This window comes from Capra hircus, unplaced genomic scaffold (genome assembly GCF_001704415.2).
Source record: "Capra hircus breed San Clemente unplaced genomic scaffold, ASM170441v1, whole genome shotgun sequence".
Lineage (NCBI taxonomy): Eukaryota > Metazoa > Chordata > Mammalia > Artiodactyla > Bovidae > Capra > Capra hircus.
The window spans coordinates 66,470-94,410 of NW_017190161.1; the positions used below are offsets into that span (position 1 = coordinate 66,470).

General features: G+C 67.9%; 2 protein-coding genes across 8 annotated transcripts; one reads left to right on the forward strand and one right to left on the reverse strand.

The window, feature by feature from the left end:
• The first annotated feature begins 1,554 nt into the window (after nt 1-1,554).
• MAFK (MAF bZIP transcription factor K) lies at nt 1,555-12,108 on the forward strand. Of its 4 annotated transcripts, none has more exons than XM_018045159.1 (3): nt 1,555-1,745; nt 8,973-9,052; nt 9,735-12,108. In XM_018045159.1, the coding sequence occupies exons 2-3, from the start codon at nt 9,017-9,019 to the stop codon at nt 10,167-10,169; spliced, it is 471 nt and encodes a 156-aa protein (XP_017900648.1). In that variant the 5' UTR covers nt 1,555-1,745; nt 8,973-9,016; the 3' UTR covers nt 10,170-12,108. The 4 variants fall into 4 exon arrangements, with proteins under 4 accessions (XP_017900648.1, XP_017900647.1, XP_017900650.1 ...); XM_018045158.1 differs by lacking the exon at nt 1,555-1,745 and adding an exon at nt 2,377-3,814; XM_018045161.1 differs by lacking the exon at nt 1,555-1,745 and adding an exon at nt 4,508-4,580.
• On the reverse strand, nt 11,931-26,711 carry TMEM184A (transmembrane protein 184A). 4 transcript variants are annotated; one of them, XM_018045154.1, is made up of 9 exons: nt 24,653-26,711; nt 20,569-20,757; nt 18,057-18,222; nt 17,583-17,673; nt 17,402-17,477; nt 17,195-17,286; nt 16,113-16,282; nt 15,472-15,669; nt 11,931-14,765 (listed from the first exon to the last, which is right to left on the reverse strand). In XM_018045154.1, exons 2-9 carry the CDS (start codon nt 20,755-20,757, stop codon nt 14,503-14,505), a joined length of 1,245 nt encoding a protein of 414 aa, XP_017900643.1. In that variant the 5' UTR covers nt 24,653-26,711; the 3' UTR covers nt 11,931-14,502. The 4 variants fall into 4 exon arrangements, with proteins under 4 accessions (XP_017900643.1, XP_017900645.1, XP_017900642.1 ...); XM_018045156.1 differs by lacking the exon at nt 24,653-26,711 and adding an exon at nt 21,739-21,951; XM_018045153.1 differs by lacking the exon at nt 24,653-26,711 and adding an exon at nt 21,423-21,663.
• Nucleotides 26,712-27,941: the final 1,230 nt, after the last annotated feature.

Genomic DNA, 27,941 nt, shown 5'->3' on the forward strand with positions numbered 1-27,941 from the left:
CCAGAAGTGAACCCACGTGATCAGCCCCAGCACAGGTGTGCCCTCCGGCTCCTGCATCCACCTGCTGCCGCTTCTGCGTGCCGGGCAGTCGCGGCACTGAGGAGGCCATTTAGACAGCGCCCTTGGTAACCAAGCTAATACAGAGTCTGCAGGTCAGTGAGGGGAATGAGGAGAGTGAGGAGAGAGTCCATCACGCTGACCTCTCACCGTGGTGTCCTGCTGAGAGAACCACAATCTGAGGACGGAGGGCGTGGGCTGGGAGAAGGGGAAACACCTTTCAAATTCCAGCTCTGAAAACATCCTGGAGAGGCGAACGCCGCTGTGTTTGTTGGCAGCTGTTACTGCTGAGGCCGTCGGCAAAGCCCAGCGTGCCTGGTGGCTCCACAAGGCCAGGGCACCCTGGCAGAGCAGGTCGCTCAGAAGGAAACCCACCTGTCGTGGGAACTCGAAAACTCCTGGCAATTTCTCCCATTTGTTGCCGGGATACACTCTGAAGGGCCCAAAATGGTTCAAGGCCCCCCCCACCGCCCTCATACCAGCCTTAGCAACTTTTCCTGCTGTCTCAGAACTCAGAAATGTGGCCTCATGGACATAGCTCATTATTTCCGAGAAGGATCCAGAAACCGTCCAGGGATCCCGCCTGCCATCCAAGTGCTGGGGAGGGGGTGTGGGTCAGCTCCCCAGCTTCAGCTTCCACGTGCAGCAGGAGGGGGCTCTCCTCTTCCGGGCTGGCCCTGGCCTGAGTCTGGGCAGCATTCTATTCTGCTTTTTCGGGGTCTGCCACCCCACAGCAACCATCAGCTGGGCCTTAGGTGGGCACTGTTTCCAGGCCAGGGGTCTTGGAGCCCCTTAACACTGAGGCTCTGGGTTGAAACCATTTAACACCATTTTCTCTTGTTCTCTTTACCCACATCTAGGTCAAACTGGGAAATCAAAAGACAGCGCTGCCTATCTGGAGGGCATGTCAGGGCTCTTCCCTCACTGGTGGGGCCAGACCCCCACCCAAGACAGGGAGGTTGGTGTGTCCCCAGACCCACCTTCTCTTTTGATGAAAGTACCAGACTGTTCCCAACAGGGACTCCCCAACAGGGGTTCCCGCGGCGGCCAACCCTGGGCAGATCGGGGGTTCTCTGAGGGCCCTGGTGAGTCTCAGGGATGCGCGGGCCTGGGGGGTGGGGGGCGTTTAAGGTTAGGTTCGGGAGGCCACCTGGCGAATACGGATGTGGACTGCAGACAGGAGTTTGCCCTTCCACCGAGCTGAGAGAGGACGAGTTCGAGGGAGACTGGGGGTGCTCCCGGCTCTCGACGTCTGGGGACTGCTGCCGCCACCGCGCGGCGCGCGCGGCACCTGCGTCCCAGGTACGGCGGGTCGGCTCAGCGCAGGTGGGCTCGGGGGCGGAGCCTCCGCTGGGCGGGGCCGGGCCGGGGCGGGGCGCGCGGTGGGTGGTGCCTCGAGTGGGCGGGGCGCTGGCGCGCGCGCGGCGGGTGGGCGGGGGCGGCGGCGGCGCGCGGTGGGCGGGGCGGCGTGACGCGCGCCGACGCCGATCCCGGAAGCGGTGTCAGATGCTGGGGAGCCGGGCGGGCGGGCTGGCGGCGGGCGGCGCGGGGGACTTGTTGTTCTCCGCGAGGTCGGAGCCCGAGCGCTTGGCGGAGGCGGCGGCCGACGGGAGGCGCGAGACTGAGCGCGAAGAGAGCGCGTGCCCGCGAGGAGCCGCCGCGCGCCCGCGCCCCCCGCGCGACGCCAGGTGAGGGGCGGCCGGGCGGGGCCGGGCGGGGGCCGTGGGGCCGCCCGGGGGGCGCCCGCCGCCGTCTCTGCCGCCTCGGACCCGCGGCCGCTGGTGTCGGGCCTCGGGAGCTCGGTCCGGTCGGCGCACCTGCGGTCGGGTGTCCCGCCCCGAGCGCGCCGTACGGGCCGGGGGGCCCTTCCTCGGGGGCGCGCCCGCATCCCTGAGCCCCGGCCCGCGTCCGGGGGCGGCGGGCGCCGGGCGGGCCCGCGGAGGGTCGGGTGGGCAGCGCGGCTTTTCGGCGGGCCCGACGCCCCTGCCAGGCCCGCCCCACCTGTTCTGCCCTCCGGGCCCCCGGAGATGCGCTTGGGGGAAGCGGGGGCGCGGCGAGGGCCACGTGCCAGGGAGCGCATGGCGACCCGGGCGACCCGGGCCTCGCGCACCTGGGCGCTGCCCGGCTTGGCGGCGCGGTCCCGCCCCGGCGGCGCTCAGGCCCGGCCTGCGCTGCCCGCGCGCGCCCGGGTCCCCGCCGCGCCGGACGTGCGCAGGGCGAGGAGCAGGGGCCTCGCTGACCGGGTCCCTGTCCGAGCAGCCGACCTGCCGGGGTTCACCGAGGGAGGCCTCGGCGTGGGAGCTTGTGGTGGGGAGGGGGGCGACGAGCGCGTCATTTCCCGAAGTCCGTGGCTCGCGTCTCCTCTTTCTCCTCGTTGAGTGGGGGTCTCCGCCTCCTCTAACTGGAAACAGAGGCCTTTCGCTACTTCTGTTGAGTTCCGGACACCGCGCGCTTCCACACACCTGCCCCGCCACCTGGCCTCGGGTCTGCGTTGGGAAAGCACGGTCGCTCCGCCCTGGCCCCCCGTCCCCTGTCCCCCGAAGCAGTGTCCTCACTCGCCACGTGTCCCGGAGCCCTCAACCAAGCGGCACTCGCCCCTTCTGCCCACATTCCGGGAGCAGCCTGCGGCTGCGTTGCTAGAAGTCCCCTGCTCTCCGTCTCGTGTTAATGACTACGCTCTTGTTTACCTTCCCCACGGTGGGGTAGCCTAGAGAAGTGAGGTCCTCCCCCTGACAGTCCATTCAGAGTGGACTGCCACTCAGCCCCCTCCTGCCAGGCGCCTGTTCTCCCGCGGTCCCGGGACTCGGATGTCCACAGGCATCCCATAGTGACCGATCAGTGGCTTGGCTGCCCACTGCCCTCCCCTCGCCCCTTTGCTGGCATCGACCAGGTTTTGCCAGCACAGTGGTTGCTGCCCAGGAGTCTTAATGAAGTGTGACCGAATGCCTTGCCTGCCATCGCTGAAGCCCAATCCGCAGGCCTGCTGTCTTTGCTGGCTGGTGGGGGGGTTGACCCTTTTTTAAAAAGCATTCCTTCAAGCAGGTGGGAGGGCCTGGAGCACTGAAGGTGGGCTGTGCGGGGAGGGGGGGGGCACGCCAGCGGCTTGTTGCATTGTGGATGGCTGCCTCCCGTCCTAGAGCTTCCCTCCCTGGGTCCAGGAGGGGTGTTTGAGCTCGGTAGAGGGTGTCTGGTCTTACAACTTAAAGCTGGACCTCTCGGTATTCCAGAATAAAACATTTATTGGTTCAGAACCACAAGCGAGGCTTCTCGCCCGAGCGTGTTTGTGCCCCGTGCTTGAGCAGGGCTGGCCTTTAAGGGACAGCTTCCAAGTTCAGCATCGTTCACTTTCAAGGTAGTTGCTAAAAATGGGAGTTGAATCGCGGCTACTGGGGAAGTCGGCTCCGGGGCTTGCTGCGTTCCAGCCCTGCGGCTGAGGCTGCCGCCAAGCGAGGTCGTTTTCCGGACCGTTCTTTGTCCGCTGCGGTGCGTGCTTTCTCTCTCAGGCTCTGCCACAGCTGGAGAGTTTGTTTACAGTCTCAGGCAACCTAGGATTCCTGCCTGGGTCCTGGCTGTTCCTGAGTCTAAAGGTTTCTGGATGGACTTTGTGGACAGCAGGCCCAGTCCGCACGGGAAATGGAGCCCCGGCCAGTGGGGACAGTCCTCTGCGTGGCTGCTTCTCGGGGCAGTAAACAGTGACTCACTGTCCTCTCCGCTCCCCGCCTCCCTGTTCTCGGCTGGTGGAAGATGCGTTGCTCCGGTATTTGCTTTTGCTTTTATAAGTCGCAGACTTGTGTTTCCTCTTTCTTACAGTTTCAGGAAACTGAGAGTGTCATCTTACAGCTGTAGGATTTTAGAGCAGGTAGAGATGAACCTGCGGGGTCTCAGTCTACAGACACACAGCTCTCCCCAAGGAAACAGCCTCCTGGCACCTCACCTGCCAGAGGGGCGGGCCCCACGCCCAGTACCTGGTGTGGCTGGCCTGCCTTTCTGCGCTGCCCACCTGGGTGCCCGGGGCAGAGGGGCAGAGAGGAGACAGGGTGGAGCGCCCCAGGCCCCTCCCTCATGCAGGTGCTGGCATCTGCTCATGCAGCGGGCCTCCCACCTGCCAGGAGTCGCGGGGAGTGGGGAGGTAAGAGCGCCCCTGCCCTCTGCCTGTCGAGGGAGGCAGGCCTTGGACAGAAAGGCCAACGCTGGTCCTGAGCACCGCCCTGGAAGCGTGCTCAGGAGGGGGCGCCCACCTCCCACACGTGAAGCTAGGGAAGGAAGGGGGCAATGGCAGAGGGGTGGGAGCTTGGAAGCGGGGGCGTCCCTGGCACAGATGGGCGGGGGGCTTCAGGAAGCCCGTGGGGGAGGCCTGACGTGGTGACAGGTGGCCTTGGGAGTGACGGCTTCAGGAGGGACGCCCCCTGCCTGCCTGTGGGAGCTAAGGCGCTGGGATGGGAGTCCAGACCGAACGCGGGGGCCCGTGCCTGGGCGGTGCCGAAGGGCTGCAGCATCGGTGGGGACGCAGGCCAGGCCAGCAGGTGGGTGTGGGGGGCGGGCCTGGGGCCGCCACCCAAGCTGGAGACCCAGGAGGAGCGCAGTGCGAGAGCGGGTGTCTCCAGGGCCATGCAGGCTGGGGTGGTCCACGGCCGTCGTGTCCCTGGCTGGACAGAGGTGGGGCTGGTCGGAGCCCTGGTCGGCCCCGCTGGGCTGGGGCAGAGCAGAACCCCCTGCCGTGGGGGCTCCAGGGGAGCAGGTGCCCTGCCTGAAGCTGGGTGGCGGGGGTGGGGCGGCGTTCAGCCTTCTGTCAGCCCTGCCTGAGTCACCTCTGGACGTGGCCAGGATGACACAGCTTCCTCGGGCTGCAAAGGCAAGGTGACCAGACGTCCTCCAGGCCAGGCAGACAGTCACGTCTTGCCGGAGGGCAGCCAGCCAGGGCCAGCCTGCAGGCTGGGTGCGGGCCGGGCCGGTGGGGTGGCCGGCAGGGCGCGGCAGGACACACCCCCGTCTCAGGGAGCTGGCGCAGGCGGTGGGCGCCCTCCTGGTTCTGGGACCTGCTTCCGGGGTTGGATGAGCCGACGGGCGCTTGTTCGGCAGACAGGCTCCTGCTGTGGCACCAGCCCGAGGGGCAGTCTGCCAGGGGTCTGTCGAGAGGAGGCCCCCAGTCCCCAGAGCAGAGGCAGCCTGGCATGGTGGTTCTGGCTTTGGGGTTCACTCTCGGCTGCCATGCCCCCCAGACACCCCTGAGGCCTGGCAACGGAAGGTCCCCTCCGACCCCCTCTCTTGAGCTGAGTGCCACAGGTGTCGGGAGCCTGCCCTGCTCGACCCTGACGCTGGAGACTCGGCTTCTCCCGCCTGGGCTCACGGCCTGGGCTTGCACACTGTTGGTGCAGTCCGGTGAGAATCTTGAGACTCTCGAGGCCCCTTTGCTCCTGGCTGATCTAAGCCCAGGGCTGCCCAGGTGGGTCGCACCCCCGTTCGCCAGTGGCTGCCCTGAGGAAGAATGGGTTTCCTGGGCCCCAGCCCCTGGCCTGGCCCAGTGAGGGCTGGAGCACACAGAGGCCGGCCAGGCCGTGTGTCACCCCGGGAGCCAGGTCTCAGCCGAGGCAGGGACTTGCGAGGAGGAGGACAGGAAGTGATCCTGGCCCTGGCTCACCTGCCTGCTGGAAGGGCAGTCCTGCGCTGTCAGACCCGGGCGCCCTGCCCTGCCCGGCTTCTCGTGGGCCCAGAAGGTGAGGGATGCTCCCGAATTTACCGCTGACCGCGTGGTCCCCAGGGTTACCTCTGTCTAGGGTCCCCTTCCCTACAGAGGACGTCCTCTTTCGTGTTCAGCTGGACATCGGAACGGAGTTTCTGGCTTTGGGCTGAAAAGCAGCCTCTGAGCCGAAAGCTGGCTGGGAGGTGTTCCTGGGAGAGGTGCTGGCTGCGCGCTGCACCAGCGGCTCCGCGGGGCAGGAGAGGGGGCAGCGCAGCCACATCCAGGGTCCCAGCCTGGCGCGGGCCCGGCTTCGCGGGTGGCGGCACCAGGATGAGCCGCTGGCCGGGCTGTCGGGAAGGTGTGTGGAGGGTCCAGGCTCCGACGCAGCAGCGCTGGCCCTGGGCGCCCTGCCTGCCCCTGGCCGCCGTCTCCCCGGCCGGTTCCCGCCTCTGAGCTCTGCTGGCCCGCACGGCTGCGGGGTCACAAACACCCTTTCAGGGCAGCTCTTCTCAGTCAGCTGTTCTACAAACTCTCGTTCACACCTGCAAAACTCTTCTCTGAACCTCTTTCCAAAAGCAAGCTATTGTTTTCTGAAGGCTGAAGTGACGTAAGGTCGGTTCTGGGGGTCTTTTGGGGAGAGCCAAGTAGCCTGCCATTTGAGTTCCCTTACCGAGTCCACGGAAGGGCTCCGCCGACCCACAGCCTGACTTCCACGTGAGCCCCCGGGCCCTGAGGGCGTTGGAAGCTGAGCGCTAACGCCTGGGTCTGTGGGGGTCGTGACGATGCGCAGGGCCGGCTGGCATCTGCTTGCCTGGGGCTCGCCTCCCTTCCCCTGGGGTGGTGGTCCTGGTGCAGCCCCTGGGGTGAGAGCCCAGGGTCAGGGTGTTGTCTCTGGGGTCACCGGAATGGCCCAGCTGAGGACGCTTGGCACTGGGCCCTTGGTTCTGATCCCCTCATTTTTCAGAAGAGAAGGCCAAGGCCCGCAGAGAGGAGAGGGTGTCGCCCGCGGCTTGTCTCAGAGGCTGGAGACCAGCCCCTCAGCTCCATCTGGTTGGGTGGGGGCTGAGGACTGAGGGCAGGCCCCGGGGGTACCCCAGCCAGGCTGCCCTCCCCTGTCTCTGCCGAGGCTCCTCGCCCAGGTCCTGGGCCCAAAGGCCAGGCGGTGGACTAGGTGGGCTCAGCGCCAGCAGACGTGGGGCCTGGGGTCTGTGGCCAACTTGACCCAGTGGACTGGGTTGCTGAGCCCACGGGGTGCCAAGCCCCAGTCCCGTGTGCGTCCTGGGCCCCTGGGTGCCCCACCCGGCAACGTCACGGTGGGCAGGTCCCCAGGGGAGGCGTCCCTGGGAGGGCGCTGCTGTCCCGGCCAGGCTGGCACGTCCCTGAGGGTCTGCTTGGTCCAGCGCAGGCCCCCTGCCCTTCCTTTCCCACCGGGGGTGGGCGGGGCCTCCGCCTGTGGGAATGTGAGCCCAGCTCTGTAAACAGCTGGTGACTCACCGCCCAGCTATGCCCTGGCGTGCTGGGAGCGGGCTGGAATGATAGCGGCCCCTCCTCGCTCAACGTGGAGAAGTTTCTCATGGCCTCTCAGCCGCCCGGCCTGCTGGCCCTCACAGTGGCTTCTCCAGGCCGGGGCTGACTCCCAAGCCAGGGGAGGGGTGGCCCACAGGGCGCCCTGGGTCCCCAGGGGTCAGGCCACAGTCAGGCGGCAGCTCTCACCTCCTGTGGGGTCACCCAGGTGGCCGTGTGTCCACCGTGGACACACGCGTGAGCTTGAGAGGGCCCAGGGGCCCGGTGCCCCCAGGGCTGGGAGAGCAGAGACTGTCTGGTGCTGAGGGGTGGGCGGGCTGCCAGAGGCGGGGCCAGTGCCTGGGGGGGTCCAGGCGGGGCCACCGTGAGGGTCTCGGGCTGCAGGGGGAGACTGCCCAGCAGGTCCCCCTCACCTTGAGACGGAGCCTTTGCTGCGGCTCCGCCTCTGGCCCCAGACCCTCGTCGGGCGTCTGTCTCTGCTCAGTTCACCTCGTGGCATTCGGAGCCAGGGGGCGGGCCCTGGTCCCGCGAACCCGACTCCTGCACGCGTCGGGCCGCGTCCTCTGCACCCTCCCCCCGCGTCGGGCCTGGGGGGGGCCTGCTCGCCCCCCACGACCTGTGACCTGTGCTGTTGGGCCGGGTCCTCTGCACCCTCCCCCTGCGTCGGGCCTGGGGGGCCTGCTCGCCCCCCACGACCTGTGACCTGTGCTGTCGGCTCAGCTGCCCAGAGCCATTGTTGCTGTGGGCTTCCCCGTTTCCATGACGACCATCGGGGCTGGCTACTTCCCAAGGTCGCCATGGCAACTATCAGAGGGGACTCATGCTTGGGATGCTTTGGCTGGTTTTTCATGAATGATTAGAATGCGTGACACAATGCAGACGCGAAAATGGGGCGGGGGCGGGCGGCGGGCAGCAGGGGCGGCGGGCGGTGGGGGCAGCGCCCGCCAGACGGGTGGTGGGCACTGGAGGCGGCGGCTCCCACTCCCCCGGTCCCAGGCTGGCTGGCGGCAGGAGCCCCCACTCACCCTCTGAGCCTCAGGTCATGGCTGTGGGGCAGCCTCAGTGGAGGGGGTGATGTCACCGCTGCAGTGCCCTTAGAGGAGGTAGGTCTTCCAGGGAGGGTGGGGCTGCCCCCACCGGTCGTGGGGGCAAGCTCAGCAAGGCTGGGGTTCCCCAAAGGGGGCCTTCCTGTGGGGGGCCAGGCGGTTCCAGGGTGACGGGGTCCTGCCCGGGTGGGTACGTCCCTGCGGCCGGCGCCCTTCTCGGCTGAGGTGTGGCCTCCCGGGAAGGGACTCTGCTGCTGCGCACGTGGACCCCCAGGCGAGGCATCCCGCACACCGCCCAGGTGCCGCCGTCCAGCTCAGGGCGAGAGCAGGAAGCAGCCTCGGCTCCTGCCTGGCGCCGGCGCTCATGGCCGGGGCCCTGCGGGTGGGACGGCCACTGTGACTGCTGGCTCTGGACGAGGTGTGTCCAGGCTGCCCCACGGGCAGATTCCAGGCTGGAGGGAGTAACCTGGCGTCCCCTCTGCCCACGGCAGAGGCTCCGGCCCACCAGAATGCCCTCGCTTTCGGGGAGCTGTGACCGGATGGTGCGGACTGGGAAGTGGGGCCTCCCCCTGCAGGGGGCTGTCCCCGCTCGGGTCACTCGGGACAGCGGCCTGTCCCCCCACCCCCCACCAGAAACTGACCGCACGCGTCTCTCTGATTTCCAGCTACCGTTTCCAGGTGGTTCTGTCCGGGTGACTGTGCCCAGGTTATGACGACTAATCCCAAGGCGAACAAGGCATTGAAGGTAAGGGAGGGTGGGCGCAGCCCCGTCTCTGCCCCGGGCACCCGCCTGGGAGAGGCCCCCTCTGGTGCCAGAAGCCCAGGACTGCCCTGGCGTGTGTGGGGGGAGCCTGTCAGCAGGGTGGGGAGGGGCCTGCGGGCTGGAGGAAGTATCTGAGGGAGGCGGGAAGAGTCAGGGCTGCGGCCTGAGGAGACGCTGGGGAGGAGGGGTGGGAGCCTGCTGGCCAGGATGTGCTTGTCAGCCCAGCACCCGGATGTGGGTGTGCGGTCTCTGATCCCGCAGAGCCCCTAGGGCTGGCCCGAGTCGGTTCTCTGTGTGTGTGTGGCCTGCAGACCTCCAGGCCCTGCTGGGTTCCGCTGGGTCAGGGTGGCCTTGGGGACACCCCATGGACCGGAGGGGTGCGCAGGGCAGGCGCGGCAGTTGTCTGACCAGCAGCCCGCACCGGGCATTGGAGGTCCCCAGACGGCAGCACAGCTGGGCCGGCCTCGAGGGGTTGGGGTAGCCGGCTCACAGCAGGTTGTAGCCAGTGGCTCCCTCGGGATGCCCCGCGCCGTGTGTGCCCGATGCCCGGTGAGGCCGCAGTGCCTGTCCCATGCCCGCTGGAGGGCAGCAGGGCCGGGTCCCTCGCGCTGCTCACTGCCCGAGTCCTAGCCCCCGGAGCTGACCCCGCGCCGTGGCCCCGCAGGTCAAGAAGGAGGCGGGCGAGAACGCCGCGGCGCTCAGCGACGATGAGCTGGTGTCCATGTCGGTGCGGGAGCTGAACCAGCACCTGCGGGGCCTCACGCGCGAGGAGGTGGTGCGCCTGAAGCAGCGGCGCCGCACGCTCAAGAACCGCGGCTACGCGGCCAGCTGCCGTATCAAGCGCGTGACGCAGAAGGAGGAGCTGGAGCGCCAGCGCGTGGAGCTGCAGCAGGAGGTGGAGAAGCTGGCCCGCGAGAACAGCAGCATGCGGCTCGAGCTGGACGCCCTGCGGTCCAAGTACGAGGCCCTGCAGACCTTCGCCCGCACCGTGGCCCGCGGCCCCGTCACGCCCAAGGTGGCCACCACCAGTGTCATCACCATCGTTAAGTCCGCCGAGATGGCCGCCTCCGCCTCCGTGCCCTTCTCGGCCGCCTCCTAGTGCCCGCCCGGCCGAGGGGCGTGGTCCCGCGGAGAGGGAGCCCCACGGACTCCTGCGGACCGGCCGGCGGAAACAGACGGGGTTCAGCCGAGGTTCCGCGCGCTGTCCGCCCTGCACACGCGCACACGCACGCGCACTGCACGCCCCGCCTGCCCCGGGCTCCGCCGCCCTCTCCGGGCCGCCTCCTAGGCTCTGTCTGGCGCCGGCAGGGGCAGGGGGTGTGGACGGAAAGCCCTCAGGAGGCCCCTGGCCCAGACGTCTTCCACCCCTCCCTCGAGCTGCCTGTCCGCACGCGGCAGCGTGTCCACACCCTGCACGGGCCCCCAGCTGGGCCAGCACGCCTTCAACACGCTGACTGCACCTGGGCGCCCGGGAGGAACCGCCCCCCTGCAGGGTCCAAACACTGTGATCCTGCTGCAGCCTCGGCCACAGTCCCAGACCCCCTGAGTGGGCGGAGGAAGGGCTGTGCGCGAGTGCAAGCATGTGCGAGGGTCACCTGTGCGTGTGAACATGCGCGCACGTGTGCTGTCCTCCTGCGGGGCGCCGCCGCTCTGGCGGCCTCGGGAGCGGCTTGTCACTGGGCCCGCACACGCTTTGCGTTTCCTCTCCGTGTCGGGTGGCCCGGGGCGGTCCCCAGCGAGGAGCAGCAGCCACCTGGCCAGGAGAGGGGAGCCCCGGGGGGCGGGGGGGAGGGCACGTTCTCTGGGGAGCAGGTGTGAAGTTGGCAGCGGCCGAGGTCCTGCTGGATGAGACGGAAGGCAGGGAGGAGGGTGGGCTGGCGGACGAGGAGTGGTGTTGGTGAGGGAAGGGGAGGACGTGGGTGGGGCGGGCGCTGGGCTGGGCAGGCGGCAGGGACCAGCCTCCCGGGGGCACGCGGACGGTCGGCGGAGGACATGGCGCTCTGCCGCCTTGGTGCTTAATCGTTGCCTGGAACCTCATCTGCTCTTCCCTCGCGGCACTCAGAGCCACTGATGGTCGGGTGGCCTTTGCTGGGTGTCCCCTCCCCGAGCGTGGCCAGGCTTGGGCGCCTTTTCCTGCCCTTCCTGGGAAGGTGCCCGGCCCAGAGGAGGGTGGTGGGGGTGGATGGTGAGCCCCAAGCCCCCTGCAGGCCGGAAGCTCTGAGCTCCAGCTCCCGGCTCCTTCTCGGCTTGCTTCCCACTGATAGCCCACCCGGCAGGAGGCAGCGGCGTGCGGGGAGGGCACAGGGCCCCCAGGGCTGCGGGTGGAAAGTGTCCCCCTGTTTGGGGGGAGGCATGGTCTAGGGGGGACGTCTGGGTCCCTTCAGAGCCAGGCGGGCGTGTAGAGAAGCTGTCCGTACCATAGCCGTGGTAGGTAATCCACATTGGATATCAATAAGAACCATGGGGATATTTAAAAGAGAGAAAAGTATATATATATATAAAAAATTATATACACATTTTATCGTTCAGATTTTCGTACCTTTTCTTCCTATTTGATACTGTAAATCTCTATAGAGCAGAGCTGACTGGCAGTGCGGGTGGGGGGGGCACCCCCTCCCACGCCTGGCCTCTCAAGTCGGCCACCCACCGCCCCGTGCTGCCCACCGGGCCGCCCCCTTCCCAGGACCAGGCCTGGGAGACCCATGTGCCCCTCCTTTCAGAGCGTTGGCGTTTCATTGTCACAGTTTTAATATATGGGTTTTTTTAATTTAAGAAGACAGGCCCGTCCCCCTGCTCTCGGGCGGCAGGGCCCTGCGTGTCAGCTCCACACCCGTCTCCCACACCTCCGGCCACTCAGCAGTTTCATTTCAATATTTATTTTTGTGCTGCTTTTATCATGATATAAATTATTGAGAAGAGACCCTATGTCGTGGCCCCGAGGTGCGAAGCAGCCCGCCCGGCCGGCCACGCCTAACTTATTGCTGTACATCTCTGCTGTGACGCTTTTGTACCTTTCAATAAAGAGTTTTCTGGTTTCACGGCGTCTCGCCGCGTGGCTACCGCTCAGGGACAGCCGTCTGTCCGTCCTTCCCCAGCCTGAGGGGGCTGCAGGCACTCAGCGCCGTGACCACGCCCCCTGGGGCCGGGTCAGCAGCAGAGCTGCCGGGGGTGGGCGGCCCGGGCTGCGTGGGGCGGGGGTCAGGCGGCGGTGGGTGGGCTCCCTGGGACCCCACTGCCCTGCCGGGGAGACCCTGTCGCAGACGCCCACTCGGCTGTCTTGGCTGGGGCTCCAGTGAGCCCACAGGAGGTGGCAGAGCTGGGGTCTGTCCGGGGTGGAGGGCAAAGCAAGGAGGCAGGCTCCCCTGAAAGCCAGTGCCAGGGCCCAGCCAGCCTGGGCCTGTTGGGGTGGGGCACCCGTCCTCAGATGCCACCCCTTCCATGCCCCACGGACCTGCCGAGGGTCAGGTGGGTCAGCACTCAGCCTCTGAAGAGAGGCTTGCAGGGGAGCTGTTCATCGGCGTTTCTGACCGCTGGGGGCCCTCCCGCCCACCCCTGCCTGAGCTGACCTGACCTGGGCGGCACCTGATAACCCAGGGACTCTGCTTCCACGCCAGCCGCTCCGTGAGAGTCCATGCCCGGCCTCCGCTGGCTCCTCCTGCGTACCCTGAGCACCCTTCCGTGGAGTCACGTGTGGGGACGGGCACGCAGCTCCCCCTGCCTTCCCTCAGCGAGGCTGGACCCCAGCCCCGGCCTGCTGCTTCTCAGTAGCGTCTGTGTAGTGTATGGCTGTCTGTGAGAAAGAGCCACACACACACGGGTGCTCCCCCCGCCCCCAGGACCCCACCACCTTGGGGTCTCCAGGAGGAGGCCTGGCCCACGGGCCCTCTGGTGCACAGCTTTGGGCAACTCACGCCGCACGGGGGTCCGTGTGGACAAGGGCCTCCAGGCCGCCACGCCCCTGGCTCACCACGGAGCCTGGGCCTCAGGTGCCTGTCCTATAGCCTCCAGAAAACCTCGCTTCTGGGCCAGCACGTCTCTGGGGAGCCCCGTGGCTGCTCCCACACCAGCTGACAGACAAGGGGCCTCCCCGAGCTGGTCTGACAGCCGCAGAGGGCGATAAGGCAGGTGGGGACTTCCCAGGGGGTGGCAGGGAGGAGGCCAGCCTATCTTATCAGGCAGGCAGGCAGGCTGGGCCCTGGGAGAGGCTGCTGGCCTTGAGCCCCGTGTCCCCAGGCCCAGGGGTGACGCTCTTGCCCAGACACCGCAGGCCGTTCCTGCCTGGCTGAGCCTCCCCGAGCCCCTCGGCCATTCGCTCTCTGCCTGGTGAGGTGAGGACCAGTGACTGGGAGGCAGGGGGCGTCGCGGCTGGGTGGTGCCTGGGCCTTCCTGCCCACCCAGCCGGGCCACTGCCCCCACCCTCCTCCTTCCCCCAGACACACTGGACTGACTCAACCTCCCGGGTGGCTGCCGCCCCATCCCCACGTGCTGACCCCCTATGCCTGGGGCCAGCCCTCACTTCCCCCCTCCTGTTCCCCCTCCCGGGTCCCAGGCTCCCCCCGCATGCCAGCCTGGCAGAGGGCAGGGGAGAGGATGGGGAGGCAGCTCCAGGGACCATTTCCCTCCTTGGCCTCTGGGCTCCCCACACCCGGCCTCCTCAACCCATCCCAGGCAGGGCAGCACAGGGCCTCAAACCAGGAGAGCGGAGGCTCTGGATCTCAGGGCCCGCGAGGGGCAGGCCGCCACATCTCAGGTCCAAGCCCCTCGCCCACCTGCTTGAGCTGTGACCGTGGCCGGTCGCCCCACGATGGATGAGACCCTCCCCGCAGCACCCAGACTTAGGACGGTGGTGTCATCTGTCCCCCCCCACCCCCACCCTGCGATCCGTCCGTCGCAGTGCTGACCCTGCAGGGACACAGGCCGCTGGAGGCACTGGAAACCCCGGCTGTTTATGTATAAACACGTGCAGCTCACCAGGAGACCCTGTGCTCTCCGCTGGGGGCCCTGCCGCCCTCCGACCCACAGCCAGCACACCCGGTGCCTGGCAGGCCGGCTGACCTGGGGGCTTGCACTGCAGCCCCTCCCTCCACAGCCGGCCCCGCCTCCCGCAGCCCGCGTGGAGCCCTCCCGTGTGGCCCGCAGCTCCCAGCCGCCCAGCGTCCATCTCCACCGCTGCCCCGCCCGGGGTCTGTCTCTATGGGGAGGCCACCTGAGCTGCTGGCCGGGGGAGCCTGGCAGGTCCCTGGGGTCACCAGAGAGGCATGAGTGCCCTCTTCTGGGGCTTCGGGCCCACTGGGTGAGGGAGCGGCCTCTGGGCGCCTGGCAGGGCTACCAGGTGACCCGCTCCACCGGCCACAGGTGGGTGGGCAGGAGGCTCCCAGGGGAGGCCTGACCTTTGGCAAGATGGTCAGTGGGCGGGGCGCCCTGTCCTTTCCCTACAGCTCCTCCGCGGCTATTAGCACCCTCTTCTCCACGTGGCGGCCCTTCCTGCCCCCGCCAGGGCCGCCGTCCGGGCTGTGGGGGGGCGTGCGGGGTGAGGGCGCCCTGCCCTGGCCGGGCCGGGGGGCCTCCTGCGTGGCCTGCTGCGTGTACTTCTGGTAGGTGGGGGAGAAGTTGTGGATGGCATCCTGCACGATGTCCTGCGGGCTCATGGTCTCCTTGAGGCCACTGGAGATGCTCTGCATGGGAGCTGAGGGGGCTGGGGGTGGGCGGCGGGTGGGCTGCATGCTCCCTGGGCATGCACCACCCCGCCCCTCGTGCTCCCAGCCCCCCAGGACCTGGCTTCCTCCCTGCCAGCCTGCGCACTGCCCAGGGCTGAGGCCTCTCTTCTGCATGTCCCGGTCCTGGCTCAGCCAGCAGGGGTGACTCCAGGACCCCTGGATCTCAGCCCAGCCTTGGGGCGCTCCCAGCCCAGACCCTCTGCCAGGTTGCCTTGGGTTGGCCCCCACCTTATCTCCACCTTGGGGTGACCCCTTCACCTCCTCACCACTCCAGGCTGACCAGTCCAGGCCGAGGCCTGTCCCTACCCACATGGGCCTTTCTCTAGGGGCACCAGTGCCAGCCAGCCCCCCAACTCTCCTGCCAGGCCTGTCTGAGTACCTGGGAGTGCTGGTGGGGACCCCGCAGGCCCAGGGGGCAGGAACTGTCTATCACTACAGGGACCCTGGGCCCAAACGCCGGGTCCCGCCGTCTCACTCAGCTCATCCCGCCCCTGGTCTCCTCCCTGGGACTGTGTGGAGGTGACACATTGCTGGGGGCTCGTTCCCTCCTTGGGGCTGTCTCCCTGCCCACCAGGGTGAGATGGGGAACAGAGGCGTGGCTTGGGGGCTGCCCAGGGCCCCCTCAGCATCCCTGCCCTCGAGACGGTCCAGGCGCCCCTCACCCGGGCTGCGGGCCCTGCACACCTGGCGAGCTCTCTGTCTTCTCCGAGTACACCTGGCAGGTGAAGGCGTAGCGCAGGGCGACGGAAGCAAAGAGCATCTCGATGCAGATGATGAAGTTCTGGTAGCCGGCGGCCACCGTGCCGGCCCCCACCGTGCTCCCGTCGGTGACCTGGACCTCGGGGATGGCCCCACACCTCTCCAGGATGGCCAGCAGCAGCCCTGGGGGGTGGTGACTGCCGCTCAGTCAGCTGCTCCGGACAGGAGGCTGGATGGGAGCCGACCCCAGCCAAGAGCCCCCTACCCAGCTGGGACTGCATGAGCATGGGAAGGGTCTGCAGGGTCTGAGCTCAGTTCAGGGGGGCTGGGCGCCTCCAGTGCTGGGTCCTTGGCACAGTGGGCATCAAGAATCCCCAAGGGCCTGTCTTGCTCTCCCCCTGGCCCCAGCTGCTCACTGTCCTCTGAGAAGTGGGGACCAGGAGTGCCCAGGTTCTGGTGGGCACAGGGCTCCAGCACCCCTCTGGGCGTCCTGTCTCCCCACATCAGGCCCCATCTGCTGGGGTCCTCGCTGTCTCCTCTGCTGAGAGGGCCATCCGCTGACCGGGGCTGCAGCTGGGGGTGGGGCTGGGCCTGGGCCTGAGGGCACTAGGGACGTGCCCACCCACCCTGCCAGAAAGAGAGGAAGATGATGGCCTTGATGGTGAGGAACTTGAGGACGGGCTCGAAGGGCTGCAGCAGCTCTCTGGTGGCGGAGTAGAAGAGGATCAGGGCGTAGAGCGCCAGGCTGACCGACACGTTGTAGACCAGGGTGACGTACAGGTAGCCGCTGCGGACGCTGCGGGCCAGGGCGGGAGCCCGTCAGGGTGGCCACAGCCCAGTGCCCATCCCACCCTACCGCTGTGCCACTGGCCTGAGCCCCCAGCCTGGGCACCGCAGAAACTCAGACCTGGGCGCCCCCTCCAGGGCCGCACGGGGCACCCAGGGTGGGAGGCCGAGGAGCTGGCGGCCGCTGGTCTCCAGACCCCGCCCCCTCCAGACAGGAGACCCGCTGCCCCTCCCCAACCTCCGCAATGGGAACAGCCCTGTGCAAGGCAAACCCACGTCGTGTGCGGGCCTTGGTGTGCATGTGACCGTGTGAGCGTGCACACGCGTGCACACGTGAGCCTTATGTGTGCGCTCCTCTGTGAGACCGTGTGTCTGCACATGTGCATGTGTGAGCATATGGGTGCACGTGAGCAGGAGTGCGCATGCGTGTGGGACGTGAGCAGGAGTGCGCATGCGTGTGGGACGTGAGCAGGAGTGCGCGTGCGTGTGGGACGTGAGCAGGAGTGCGCGTGCGTGTGGGACGTGAGCAGGAGTGCGCGTGCGTGTGGGACGTGAGCAGGAGTGCGCGTGCGTGTGGGACGTGAGCAGGAGTGCGCGTGCGTGTGATATGTGCAGGAGTGCGCATGCGTGTGGGATATGTGCAGGAGTGCGCGTGCGTGTGGGATGTGCCTGTGGCCCTGGCCCGGGGGCACGTGCGAGGGCGGAGCTTGGCTCACTGGGTGCCCTTAACTCCATCCTGGCTGTCCGGGGGCCGTGGGGTCGGGGCCTCGAGGCGCTGGGGTCCCCAGGGCTCACCTGTGACAAGGGTCTGTTTGCCACAGCTTTGCCCCCGGCCCTTCCCCCTGCGCTGAGCCCTGCCTCCTTCTCCAGCCCCCCCAGGGTGCCCCCTCCCCGCCTTGCCCGCATGCCAGCCGGGCCTCACTTGAAGTCCCCGTCGTGGTATTTGCCGAATGCCTGCAGGACGATGGTGACCAAGGCCATGACGGGCTTCACGACGCAGAACTGCAGCGTGGCCTGGGGGTCGGGGAAGGGCTGAGGATGGCGGCTGGGGCCACTGGTGAGGAGCCAGCCCAGCCCGCTCGTCGCGCAGGGGCCGTGGGGGGCTGGCCGGGGGGACCCAGGCACTCACCTGCTTGCAGAAGCGCAGAAAGCCGATGGAGTAGGTCATGCCCCGAAGGCAGCAGGTGCCGTGGAAGCAGCTGGTCCTGGGGTGCAGGAGTCCCTGAGGCGTGTTCCCGGAGGACACCCCCAGAGTGGCCTGGCTGCCCAGCAGGGGGTGGGGGACCCGCGGGCTCTGGGCAGAGGCTTACCGGACGGGCTTTCCGCGGATCTCAGCCATGATGGCGCTTTCACCCCCCAAGTACTGGAAACAGAGGCTCAGGAAGCTGTAAATGACGAAGGCTGCAAGCAGGGTATGGGCATTGAGCCTGGGCCACCCACGAGGCCCCGCTGGCTGCACAGAGCTCCTGGGCTCCCTTGCCCAGGAGACACAGACCCCCTCCTCATGGGGCTCGCAGCCCAGCCCTGGGACATTCCCCGGGGCGGGGGCGGGGGCACAGCAGTCCCTGTGGCTCTGACTCCCCCCACGACCTGGCCCACAACCTCTCCCAGGCTCCGGGCCGGCCCAGCTGCAGCCCCACCCCACCTTGGGAGTCTCCTTAGCACCGCTGATCTGGCCATCCGGCGGGGCCCTCACTAAGCCAGACTCAGGCTGGCAGGGGCTGTGCAAGCCCCTGGGAGCCCCTCACTCGCTCCCTGGGCCCTGGAGAGCCGGCAGCACCCACCTTCATAGCAATCCCGCACGGAGTCGAAGTACACGTAGCGCTGGTGGGCCCCCAGGAGGAGGAGGCTGAGCCAAGAGTCGAAGGCATAGACGGGCACGATGAACAGCAGGCGGATGATGTACCGCTGCTCCTGGGGCACCGTGTAGGCGCGCAGGTGCAGGTAGATCTGGGCGGAGAAGGCAGGCCTGGGCTCGCTGCCCGCCCCCGGCCCCCGCCAGTGGGAGAAGGCAGAGCCAGCCTCCCCAGGCCCTGCCGCGGGCGGACGCTGCGCCCCAGGAGCACGCGTTTAGTCATGGGTGCGCTCATTCATTCACCTCAGGGCTGGGCGTGTACTCTGGCCTGAGGAGCAGTGTGGCACCGCGACATGGGGGCGTTAGAACAGCTGATGCCTCCCACCCCTCCTGGGACTTAGCCCACGGAACAGATTTATTCAGAGACGAAGACAGGATTCACGTTCAAGGACGTTCATCGTAGGGACACGGGAGACCGAGCCTGGTGGTGGGCCCGTGACTGCCTCGAAGAGGGCAACCCTCAGCCCCGGGCACCAGCCTGGGGAGCTGCTCCGAGAGAATGCTACAGGACGGCAAAGCAAGTGGGGCCCAGGTGTGTGCCGCAGCCGGGCAGAGACAAAGGGGAGGACGTCCCCGGATGAGAGGAACAGAGGGGTGGTCCCCGTGGTCGCCTGTAACCTTCCCACATCGTCCTTGTTTACTACGAGGACGTGAAAAAGCAGTGAGGGGAAGAAGCACAGGGAGCCAGGCAAACAGGTAGCTGGCCGTGGCCCCCAGCACCCCTGGGAGGCTTCCTGGAGGAAGCCATGGCGGGGGAGGGGCAGGCAGAGGGCAGGCTGAGCGCAGAAGCCCAGCCTCTGGGGGCACAGCCCGGGTGGCGGGGGCAGGCTGGCGTCAGTCAGGCTCCTTATCAGCCGCTCCCTGCCCAGCGGGTGCAGTGGGAAGGGCACGGCCTGACCAGCCGTCAGGAGACAGACGTGGGCCCCTGGGCAGGCGCTGCCCGCTGTGGGCCTTGGCCAGCCGCTGTCCTCTCAGGCCTCAGTACCCTGTCTTTAAAGTGAGGGTTGAGTCGCTCTCTGTCCCCTTGGGTGGAGAGTGAGGGACTCCCCGTCAGGGTCGGGGGAGGAGGGGGCAGTGGGGGCCTGGGAAGTGCCGCTCACAGGCTCTCCGTCAGCCTTGCCCAGGCCATGAGGCCCCGGGACGCTGGGCTCCAGACACACGCTCCCGGAAGGTCAGGGCTGGACAGAGGGCCAAGCCAAGGACCAGACTGTGGCTGGAACTGGGACAGCCTGGACCTAGGACGCTGGGTGCCCCGCCCCCCCAGGTGCTTGTTGTCCCACAAAGCACAGCCGCCTGGGAACCTAAAGCCATGCTGCCACCAGGAAGAAGGCCTGGCTTCCGTGTGATGCAAACGCACCACCCACCTGTCCTGTCTCCCCGTCCAGACGCTCCGGGACAGCTTGCTAAAACTCAGGGCAAATACTGCCTCCTCCAGGAAGGCCTCCTGGATGGCCCCAACAGGAAGGGGCCACCTCCTCCTGCCGCTCTCAGCTGCACCTGGCCCGCACTCATATGCTTGCCCCGTCCCCCTTAGACCGGTTATCTGAGGCCACGCCTAGACGTGCACCACCCTGGAGGCAACTCTCACTGGGGGGACATCGGCCCCCACGGCCCTGCCTCGAGGCCTCTGGCCACCTGCTGTCCTGCCAGCCAGCCTCCCAACTGCCCCTGCCCCAGGCTCACTCCGCCAGCCCAGCGCCTGCAACAGTGCCAGCCGAGCCATCCTACAGGGCCACCCTGCCCTTGGTGCCCAACCGCAGCCTCCTCTGGCTCCTCAGCACCCCTGGCTGAGGGCCAAACCCCCGCACGTCCGGGGAGTGCCTCCAGCCCGGGCAGCCCGCTCCCGCCCACCTCTGCTCATGCCTCCCTGGGCTGGTCCTGGGCTCCCGAGCCACTCTGCTATCTGCGATGCCTGGTACCCACTGCCCAGCGCTGCCCCCAAGCACCGCCTCTCACCCCCACCCCGGCCACTTCCTCAATCTCTCTGCCAGGCCCGGCACTTCCACCTGGGGCGACCTGGCTCCCCAGCTCTGGGCCCCTCCAGCCATGCTCTGACCCCCGGGAGCAGAGTACTCTTCCCTTCCCAGCAACACGAGCCTGGGAAAGATCCCCGGGCTCTCACAGCCTCAGTCTCCTCAGCTGTGAAAGGGGACCCTGTTGCTGACCTCAGCAAACAGGCCCATGGGCTCACGAAGCGCCCCAGGGCGGGGTAGGGGGGCTGGGCGTCCAGCCAGAGTTCTTCCCACTGCTGGGCAGAGGCTGTCCGTCTTCCGCCTGGCTCTGCGTCCCCTGACCGCCCCCGCCCCCCTGGCCCCACGCAGCTGTGGTGAGCCCCCGGGTGGTGCTCCTCCAGCCGGCCAGGCCCCGGGGCTGCCCCGAGGCCGAGCAGGCCCCCTGGGGCTGGGCTGCGGGTCCCCGGGGGGCACCGAGGGGAGGCTCACCTGGTGGCCGGTGAGCAGCAGAGCTGCCCACGCGAAGACGCCTGAGACGCCGCGGGCCAGCGGCGAGGTGAGGAAGAGGGGCCCGGGGCCCTGGGAGCCATTCCCTGCACGCTCCATCTGCAGCCCCACAGGCCTGGCCGGCGGTGTCCACGCCAAGGGGGTGCCCGGGAGCCTGGGGGCGTCAGTCATCTGCAGAGGGAAGGAGGGCACATGGGGCGTGGAGAGGGCAAAGGTGCACCAGGGGCGGGTGGCATGTTGGCGGGCGACATGTGGGCGGGCGGCAGCGCTGGGCTGCGTGGCCATACTGGGCTTTGGCCACTGGCCCTCCCACAAGAGTGCCAGCCGGACCCTCCTGCCCGTGTGCCTGGGCTCTGGGCAGCCCTCTGTGTGCAGGGACCCAACTCCAAGGCCCGGCCCTGAAGTGGCCTCCTTCCTGGTGTCGGCTGCCCGGGCGCAGACGTCAGCCGCCCGCCCGTGACCTGGGGTGGTGCCCCCTCTGGTGTCCTGGGCTTGCGGGGAGCCCTCGTCCAGGAGCCAAAGACGTCAGAGGAAGTCGGGGAGCGCCCGTGGGCCTGCCCGCCGGGGACGGGGTCTGGGAGGCCAGCCAGACCGGCCCTGCCCTCAGCAGCAGACGGGGTGAGGGGCGCGCCCGGTACCCACCCATCCAGCCTGCCTGCCTGACCATCTGGCGTCCTGCTCGGCCGGGGCCCCTGGCCACCTCAGGACTGCTCGCCCATCCTGGGTGCCTGCTCTGCAGCCTCTTGTAACCCGCTGGGGCGCCAGGCACCTCCCTGCTCTCGCACTCGAGGCCTCCACCCCGCCCTCCGGCCCTGGTCACAGGGCCCTGCACCTACCTCTCAAGCAGGAAGCTCCAGGGCTAGTTCTGAGCGGCCGGGCCTCTAGGGAAGCCAGGCTGGTCGTTTACGTGGCCAGCGAACCCAGCGGGCAGCCCCGGTGCGGGTGGGACCGGGCTACCTTCAGGAGGCCACACCAGGCCCGGGGAGGGGCGGCCACCAGCAGGCACAGCCCCGTGGCCCCCCCAGCCTTGGGCGGAGGGCGGGCCGGCAGAGGGGCGGCGCGGAGGGCGGGCCCCTCCCCTGACACCCTATCCCTCCCCCGGCTGCTTGCTCCAGGCGGCTGGCGGGACTGCCTGCAACCAGGAGCTCTCACCTGTGTGGACCAGAAGGCCAGGCCCACGGGGGCCTGAGACGGGGCGGGTCTGCAGCAGGCCAGGGTGGGCTGCGCCCCTGTGGATACGGGCTTCCCGTCGGGCTGATGGAGTTCTCCCAGGAGACAGAGTGGGCATAGCGTGACATAGAGGGTGGATTAAGTGCCCCTTAAAATGGGTAAATCTATCAGCGGGTCCCAGCCCCCAAAAGTCTACTGGAAGCGTTCCTGTGTTTGTCTGCTGGGGGAGGGGAGGAGGGGCTCAGGTGAGTGAGAAAGGCAGCTAGGCCTGCAGGGTCAGCCCTGGGCCCGGGGCCCGGGGGGTGGCTTGCCCGCCTGGCCTCAGAGGGGGAGGCGGGGGCGCCTTGGCGGGCGTCAGCACGGGTACCTGCCCGTACGGTCCGTCCTTGGTGCTGCCCACCCTCCCCGAGGCCCTGGGTCAAGGCGTCAGGCTCCTTTCAGAGGTGGGAGTCATTGAAGGGACGTGACTGGGGTTCCCCAGGGGGATGGGGGCACCCCAGGGAGGCTGCCAGCCCCTGTGCCTGCACCTGTCCACCCCAGGGAGCCCCCAGACATGCCCTGAGGTCCTGGTCCTGACCCAGGAAGCCCGGGACTGCCCCCCCCCCCCCGGCCCCTGCAGGCCGCCTCGGCCGGGGTCCCCTGGGCCCAGTGTCCTCATCCTCCGTCCCAAATGTCACCTCCTTCAATTCCACAGGCGCGTCAGGATCGCTGTGCCCTGCCCAGGCCACATCTGGGCCCCAGGGAGCCAGCTCCCTGCCTGTGGGCTCCCACGCTGCCTGGTGGGTGGCCGCTGTGGCCTGTGGCTTCTCCCGCCGCCGTGAGTTCCCGCAGACCCCAGCCCCGCCTGCCCACCACACCGTGGCCGCACGTTATAAGCCTGGGCGCCCGCCTGTCCTGCGGCTTCCTGATCAGGTCACCCCAGCGCTGCCTCAGCCCTGCCTCCTGCCAGGATCCTGGCCTCCTCGGAGGCCCCTTCACCTCTGCTTTCTTGCCTGCATAGGTGAGTCTGGGTTCCGCCAGCCCTTCCGTGGGGTGCTGTGTGCAGACTGCCGGCCCTGCCCCACCTGCTCCTTCCTCGAGCCCCAGACCCCAGACCCCACACCGCAGAGCAGCGCCGCGTTCCGGGCGCAGCAGGGTCAGGGGCTCTGGGGGGAGGCGTGGCTTCTCCAGCTTAGAGGGAAGGACCAGCTGTGTCAAAACCGCGCGACCGGCGAGGGTCCTGGGTCTGGGGAGGCGAGGGCTTCAGCATCTCTGTCCTGGGAAGGGCCGGGGGAGGCTGACTCTTCGGCCACCAAGGGACTCTGGCCAAAGGAGGCCCTACGGCTGTCACAGCCACACTTCCTTGGGAGAGGTGGCCGGTCCGGCTGGGCCTGCTCGCCCTCCTGGGGCTGGACACCTGTCTCGGGGCAAACCTGCCCACCCAGAGGCCGAGGCCCCTGACTGCGGGCCCCCTGACAGGTGACGGGGCCCCAGGCGGCTCCCGGCCGGGCTGCGGGAGGCCGGGGCGCCACGGGCCTGTCACAGACCTCAGTGCCCTTTTCCCGGCGCCTGTCGCTCACCTCAGGGACCTGACGCCTGGGGCCCTCAGCATGGGTCGGGCACCGAACCTCCCGCCAGGCGTCCCGGCCGAACCGGCCCCTTTCTAGGCTGGCTTGCTGCCTGAGGACATCTCCAGGGGCACGCGGGGGCAGACCCTCCCCGCCCGCCCTCCTCACATCCAGGCCCTTCCCGTGCTGAGAGCCACCTGCCCTGGGCCAGCCCGCCAGGGTCCTTTGATGCCCCCCAGGGCCTCGCTGACAGTGCCTACGGGCGGCGAAAGGACGCACCCCTGGTCTGTGGCTGCTGCCTGCAGAACGGCCGCTGACTCAGCCAACACCTGCACGGCCTGCGCTGGGCGCCTGTCAGGCCCCCAGAACACCTCTGCAGCCTGCGGGGGATGAGTCCTGTCCTGGCCGCCCACCAGCCTGGGGGCCCAAGCCCCTCCTCCACTCCGTCTGGACCTCAGCAGGGCGGGGGCTGAGAGGCCTTCCAGCTCTAGTGTGGGGGCAGCTTTGGAAGCGTGGCCTCCCTCTGTCCAAGGTGCCGGCTCCTTGCCTGGGTGAGGCCCTGGGCCTGAAGCCTGGGCAGAGACAGGCCTGGGTCCCTGCGGGCCCCTCACTGTCTGTGGCCTTGGCCAACTGTGGCCTTGGCCAGCTGTGGCCTCTCCGGGCCCTGGCGTCCGTGGGTGATGATGGCCGTGTGCGGCAGGGCAGCCCTGGTCAGCGCGGGGCTCAGGAGGCCCTGCTGGCTCCTCCCAAAGGCGGCCTCGGCTGCCGCCGCCGGGGACTGGGCGAGGGTCCCGCCAGCGAGCACACATGGCTGGCCTTCTGCTGCCCGGTCACCAAGCCAACCAGCCCTGGCCTGCGACACGCGGGGACCCACACGAGGCTTTCTCCTCGCATCCCGCCCTCGTTCCTGCCCGTGCCCAGCCGAGTCCCTCCCAGGCCTGCTGCCTCATTCCCCAGGAGAGCCTGTGGCTGCCCAGGGCCTGTCCATACCTGCCCGTTGCCCCAGAGCAGACTGCCAGCCCTGGCGCCTGCCTTGGGGGGCCACTCTTCCCGGTGGCTCTGGGGCAGGGGTGCGGACCTGGGCCCAGCCTGACCGGGCTGAGGCCCTCTTTGACCACCCGGTGGCACCCAGGGCATGGGTTGCCTGGCTGGGGGCACAGCCTCTGGGGTGGAAGTGGGCTGGGGATAGAACTGCTGTGAAGCTCAGAATCTCAGGGTGTGGACGTTTCTCTCCAGGGGTGCACAGGGGTCCAGCCTAGACACATCTCTCTCCTGGGTGTGCGGGCGTGCCCACAGGCACACGCGCGTGCACGCGCACACACACACACACACACACACACACAGCTCACCTCCCTGGTCACGCCCTCGGGGGCCCCTGAGGCAGGTCTGACGCAGGCCTCCGGGCCTGAGGGGGTGGTGGGCTGTCCAGCACCACCGCCAGACCTCCAGGCCTCTGCCGTGCCTCCTCCCGGCGGCCAGGGTCCGTCAATAAGCCTGCTGCTGGGAAAGCACTGGCCTTGCCCCAGACCGAGCAGACGCCTCCCTGCCGCCCGCCCCAGCTGCCCTGCCAGGCTGGCCCTACCTGCCCGGGTAGCCCAGCCACACCCGCCACTGTGCCCTGCCCAGGGCTGGGGCCGGCAGTCCTTCCCGCCCACCACCCACCTGGCTGTCCTGGCCCCCACCCCCGGGCGCGGGTCTTGCTGGGCCAGTGACCGCTGTGGCTCTGGGCCCCACGTCTGCCCCGCGTCCGTGTGGCCGGGGGTCTGAGGCCCGCTTTGTGTGCGGTGAGGGTTGAGGGGGTGACGGGGCCTCTGACACCCGGAGCTCCCCACCCAGCCCTGCTCTGCTCACGCTGCCCCATTTCCCTGTCTTCCGCCCCTTCTGCCCTCAACTGCCCCACATCAGGGAGCCGTGCCTCCCGGGGCTCCGGCACCGACCCCGTCTCGCAGTCCGTGTGGAATGTGCCCTCCTGATGTCCCTGGTGCCCACAGGAAGCCGGGCCTGCCCCCTGCTCTCCAGCTGTGGCTGTGGAAGCCGGCGGCGCACTCACCATCCACGCCACTCAGCCAGCTCTGAGCATGTTCTCGCGGACCCGGCCATCACCCTCGTCCCCTGCCCAGCACCCCCTCCTGATCTCGTTTCCTTCCAAGGCGCGAAACAGAACGGCCGACGCCAGCTTATCCAGCTGGGCCCGCGCCCGCTGCCTCATTCCGTGGGCTGTCTGTCATAACTGGTTCAGGGGGATCCAGGGCGCCATCAAACCCCGGACACGCTGCTTGGATGGATAACCGAGGATGACAGCCAAGGGACCCACTTGCCCTTGACTCAGCTGGGGCTGCAGGCCCGCGTCCACTCAGGAAAAGGCAGCAAGCGGAGAACGTTGACTTCTGTGCTTGCAGCTCAGCAGCAGGGGTGTCCACCCCACACCGCGCGTCCACACAGACCACACCGCGCGTCCACCCCACACTGCGTTGGTCCAAGGGCACGGCCTTGAACAAGGGCACTTCGCGCACCTGTCGGCGTTGCAGGGGCTGGCACACTGACCCCACGTGTGTTATCCGCATTCGGCCATAAATCGCTGGGGGTTGTAATTACAGTTTGATTGCTGGGTAAAGCACCATGTGCAGCCTTTCCATCTAAAGGAGTAACAATTTCCACGAAGCCGACAGCCCTGCCTGCGGAAACCGCGGCTTTATGGATCTCTTTATTGGAGCGTGTATCTCTCCTCCTGAATTACAGCAGCTGCGAGCAGGGCACCGGGGAAGGCAAGGGCCAAGCGCCTTCTCACACGAGCCGCTCGTCTTGATTCACAAGGCAGAGCAGAGCAGCAAGGCGCTGGCTTCAGTGACGGAAGTTTTTGCTCTCGATAGCTACCAGACAGCTTTGGGCAGCTCTAAGTGCCACTTGGGACAGTGCTGGGGACCCTGGTTTCGATTATACGTCAGCCACATTCCAGGCGGGCAGCTGTGGGACAGCACAGATGACAGGCTCAAGTGTGTTGCCTCCTGGGGGCGGTCCCCTGGGGGTCTGAGCAATTTGCCCCGTCCTGCTGAGCCTCGATTGCCTCCACTGCCCACCTGCCTCTTAACGCAGTCACCAGGCCTCGGTCAGATGGCAGGGGCGCCACCAGGGTTTGGCGTGCAGGAGGCCTCCGCACAAGGCTGCACTGGAGCCCTGCACGCAGGGCCCGGAGGGACGTCCGCCTTCAGCGTGGACTAGGATGGCCTGTCCCTTAGAAAAGGGACCAGGGAGTGCCAGCGTGGGGCTGGGGCCGGGTAAGCAGTGTGGAAGAAAGTTGCTTGGTTACGTCCAACTGTTTGTGACCCCACGGACTGGAGCCCCCCAGGCTCCTCTGTCCATGGACTTCTCCAGGCAAGAGTAGTGGAGCGGGTAGCCTTTCACTTCTCCAGGGGACCTTCCCGACCCAGGAGTCAAACCCAGGTCTCCTGCACTGCAGGCAGCTTATTTACCAGCTGAGCTACTAGGAAAGCCAGTGCGGCCCATCCAAGGAGTGTCCTGGAGGGGCCTGGGGACGGGTGACGGGCGTGGCCTCAGGGCCCCCTGCTTGCTTCAAACCCTAGCCCTGCCGCTGCGCAGCGGCCTCCGTTCAATGCCGTGTAGACCTCATGGGGTGGGCGGGAGGACTAAATGTGTCGCCAGGACTGAAGGGTGAGCCCAGAGCTCACCAACGGGCAGCGTGAGCCGGACCTCTCATACATTTAGGGGCCGAGTCGGAAAACCAAAGCTGCCAATCGCCTTGGCCCCAGGCTGGAGCCTGACCCGAGTTCAGGCTCCCGGCTGGTCAAGCAGGAGAAGCACGTTTCCGGACTCGTCTGATGCCCAGATGACAAGCGTGCTAATTACAGGCTGATACGGATGAGGCGGCTCCGGCCCAGCAGAGCTCGCGTTGCCCCGAGTGCCCGGCCAGGCGCCGGTTCTCCGGGAGCCGTTGCCCCCCACCATCCCCAGGCCCTGCTGACCCCCCAGCACCTCTCTTCTCCTCAGGTGCGTGTCCCCACACCTGCCGTGACCTGTGTCGCCCCTCGGGTCCTCTCGTGGGTGGACAGGCCTTCCCCCTCTCCAGCTGGCCAGCTGCTTTCAGGCTTTTAAAGCGTCTGTGCAGGCCCTCCAAGAGCAGACGCCGGGCAGGGTCTTCTCAGGAGAAAGGCCGGGGCTGAGAGCGAGCAGCAGGGAGGTGGGACCCGGAGCCCCCACCAGATGTAGCCACCGAAGAGCCCTGAGCTGCCCGGCATGGATCTGCCTGTTTCCCCTGGTGGGGGCCTGGCTTCCGGATCCCTCGAGCTCCCCACACAGGGGCATCTGCACCGCTCCAGAAGTCTGGTGGACCTTTGTGTGACTGCCCGGCCCTCCTGACACAGGTCACCGGGCCACCCCACAGCTGGTGTGTGCCTGCAGGCTTACCCGACGGTCCCACGGGGCTGTGGACGTGCCTCCCCAGGGGCCCCAGCACCTGCTGAGGGAACGAGCGTCTGAACACGGCTGTCCTGTCCCATGCTCAGCAACCCCACCCGAGTCCTTCTCAGACCAGCAGCGTGGTCTCACCACCACCATCACCATCACCAGTCCTCAGCAGCCGCTAACGTCCCAGTTTGCACTTCTGCCCCCCGGCCATTCCCA

Bases quoted from the DNA above. Each gene is read 5' to 3' on its own strand.
- TMEM184A (XM_018045154.1), bottom strand. From the start codon at position 20,757: ATGACTGACGCCCCCAGGCTCCCGGGCACCCCCTTGGCGTGGACACCG. The intron at 18,223-20,568 runs GTGAGCCTCCCC...TTCTCCGCCCAG, and splicing joins TGCTGCTCACCGGCCACCAG to ATCTACCTGCACCTGCGCGC. The intron at 17,674-18,056 runs GTGGGTGCTGCC...CCCTGCTTGCAG, and splicing joins CGTGCGGGATTGCTATGAAG to CCTTCGTCATTTACAGCTTC.
- MAFK (XM_018045158.1), top strand. The intron at 9,053-9,734 runs GTAAGGGAGGGT...GTGGCCCCGCAG, and splicing joins AGGCGAACAAGGCATTGAAG to GTCAAGAAGGAGGCGGGCGA.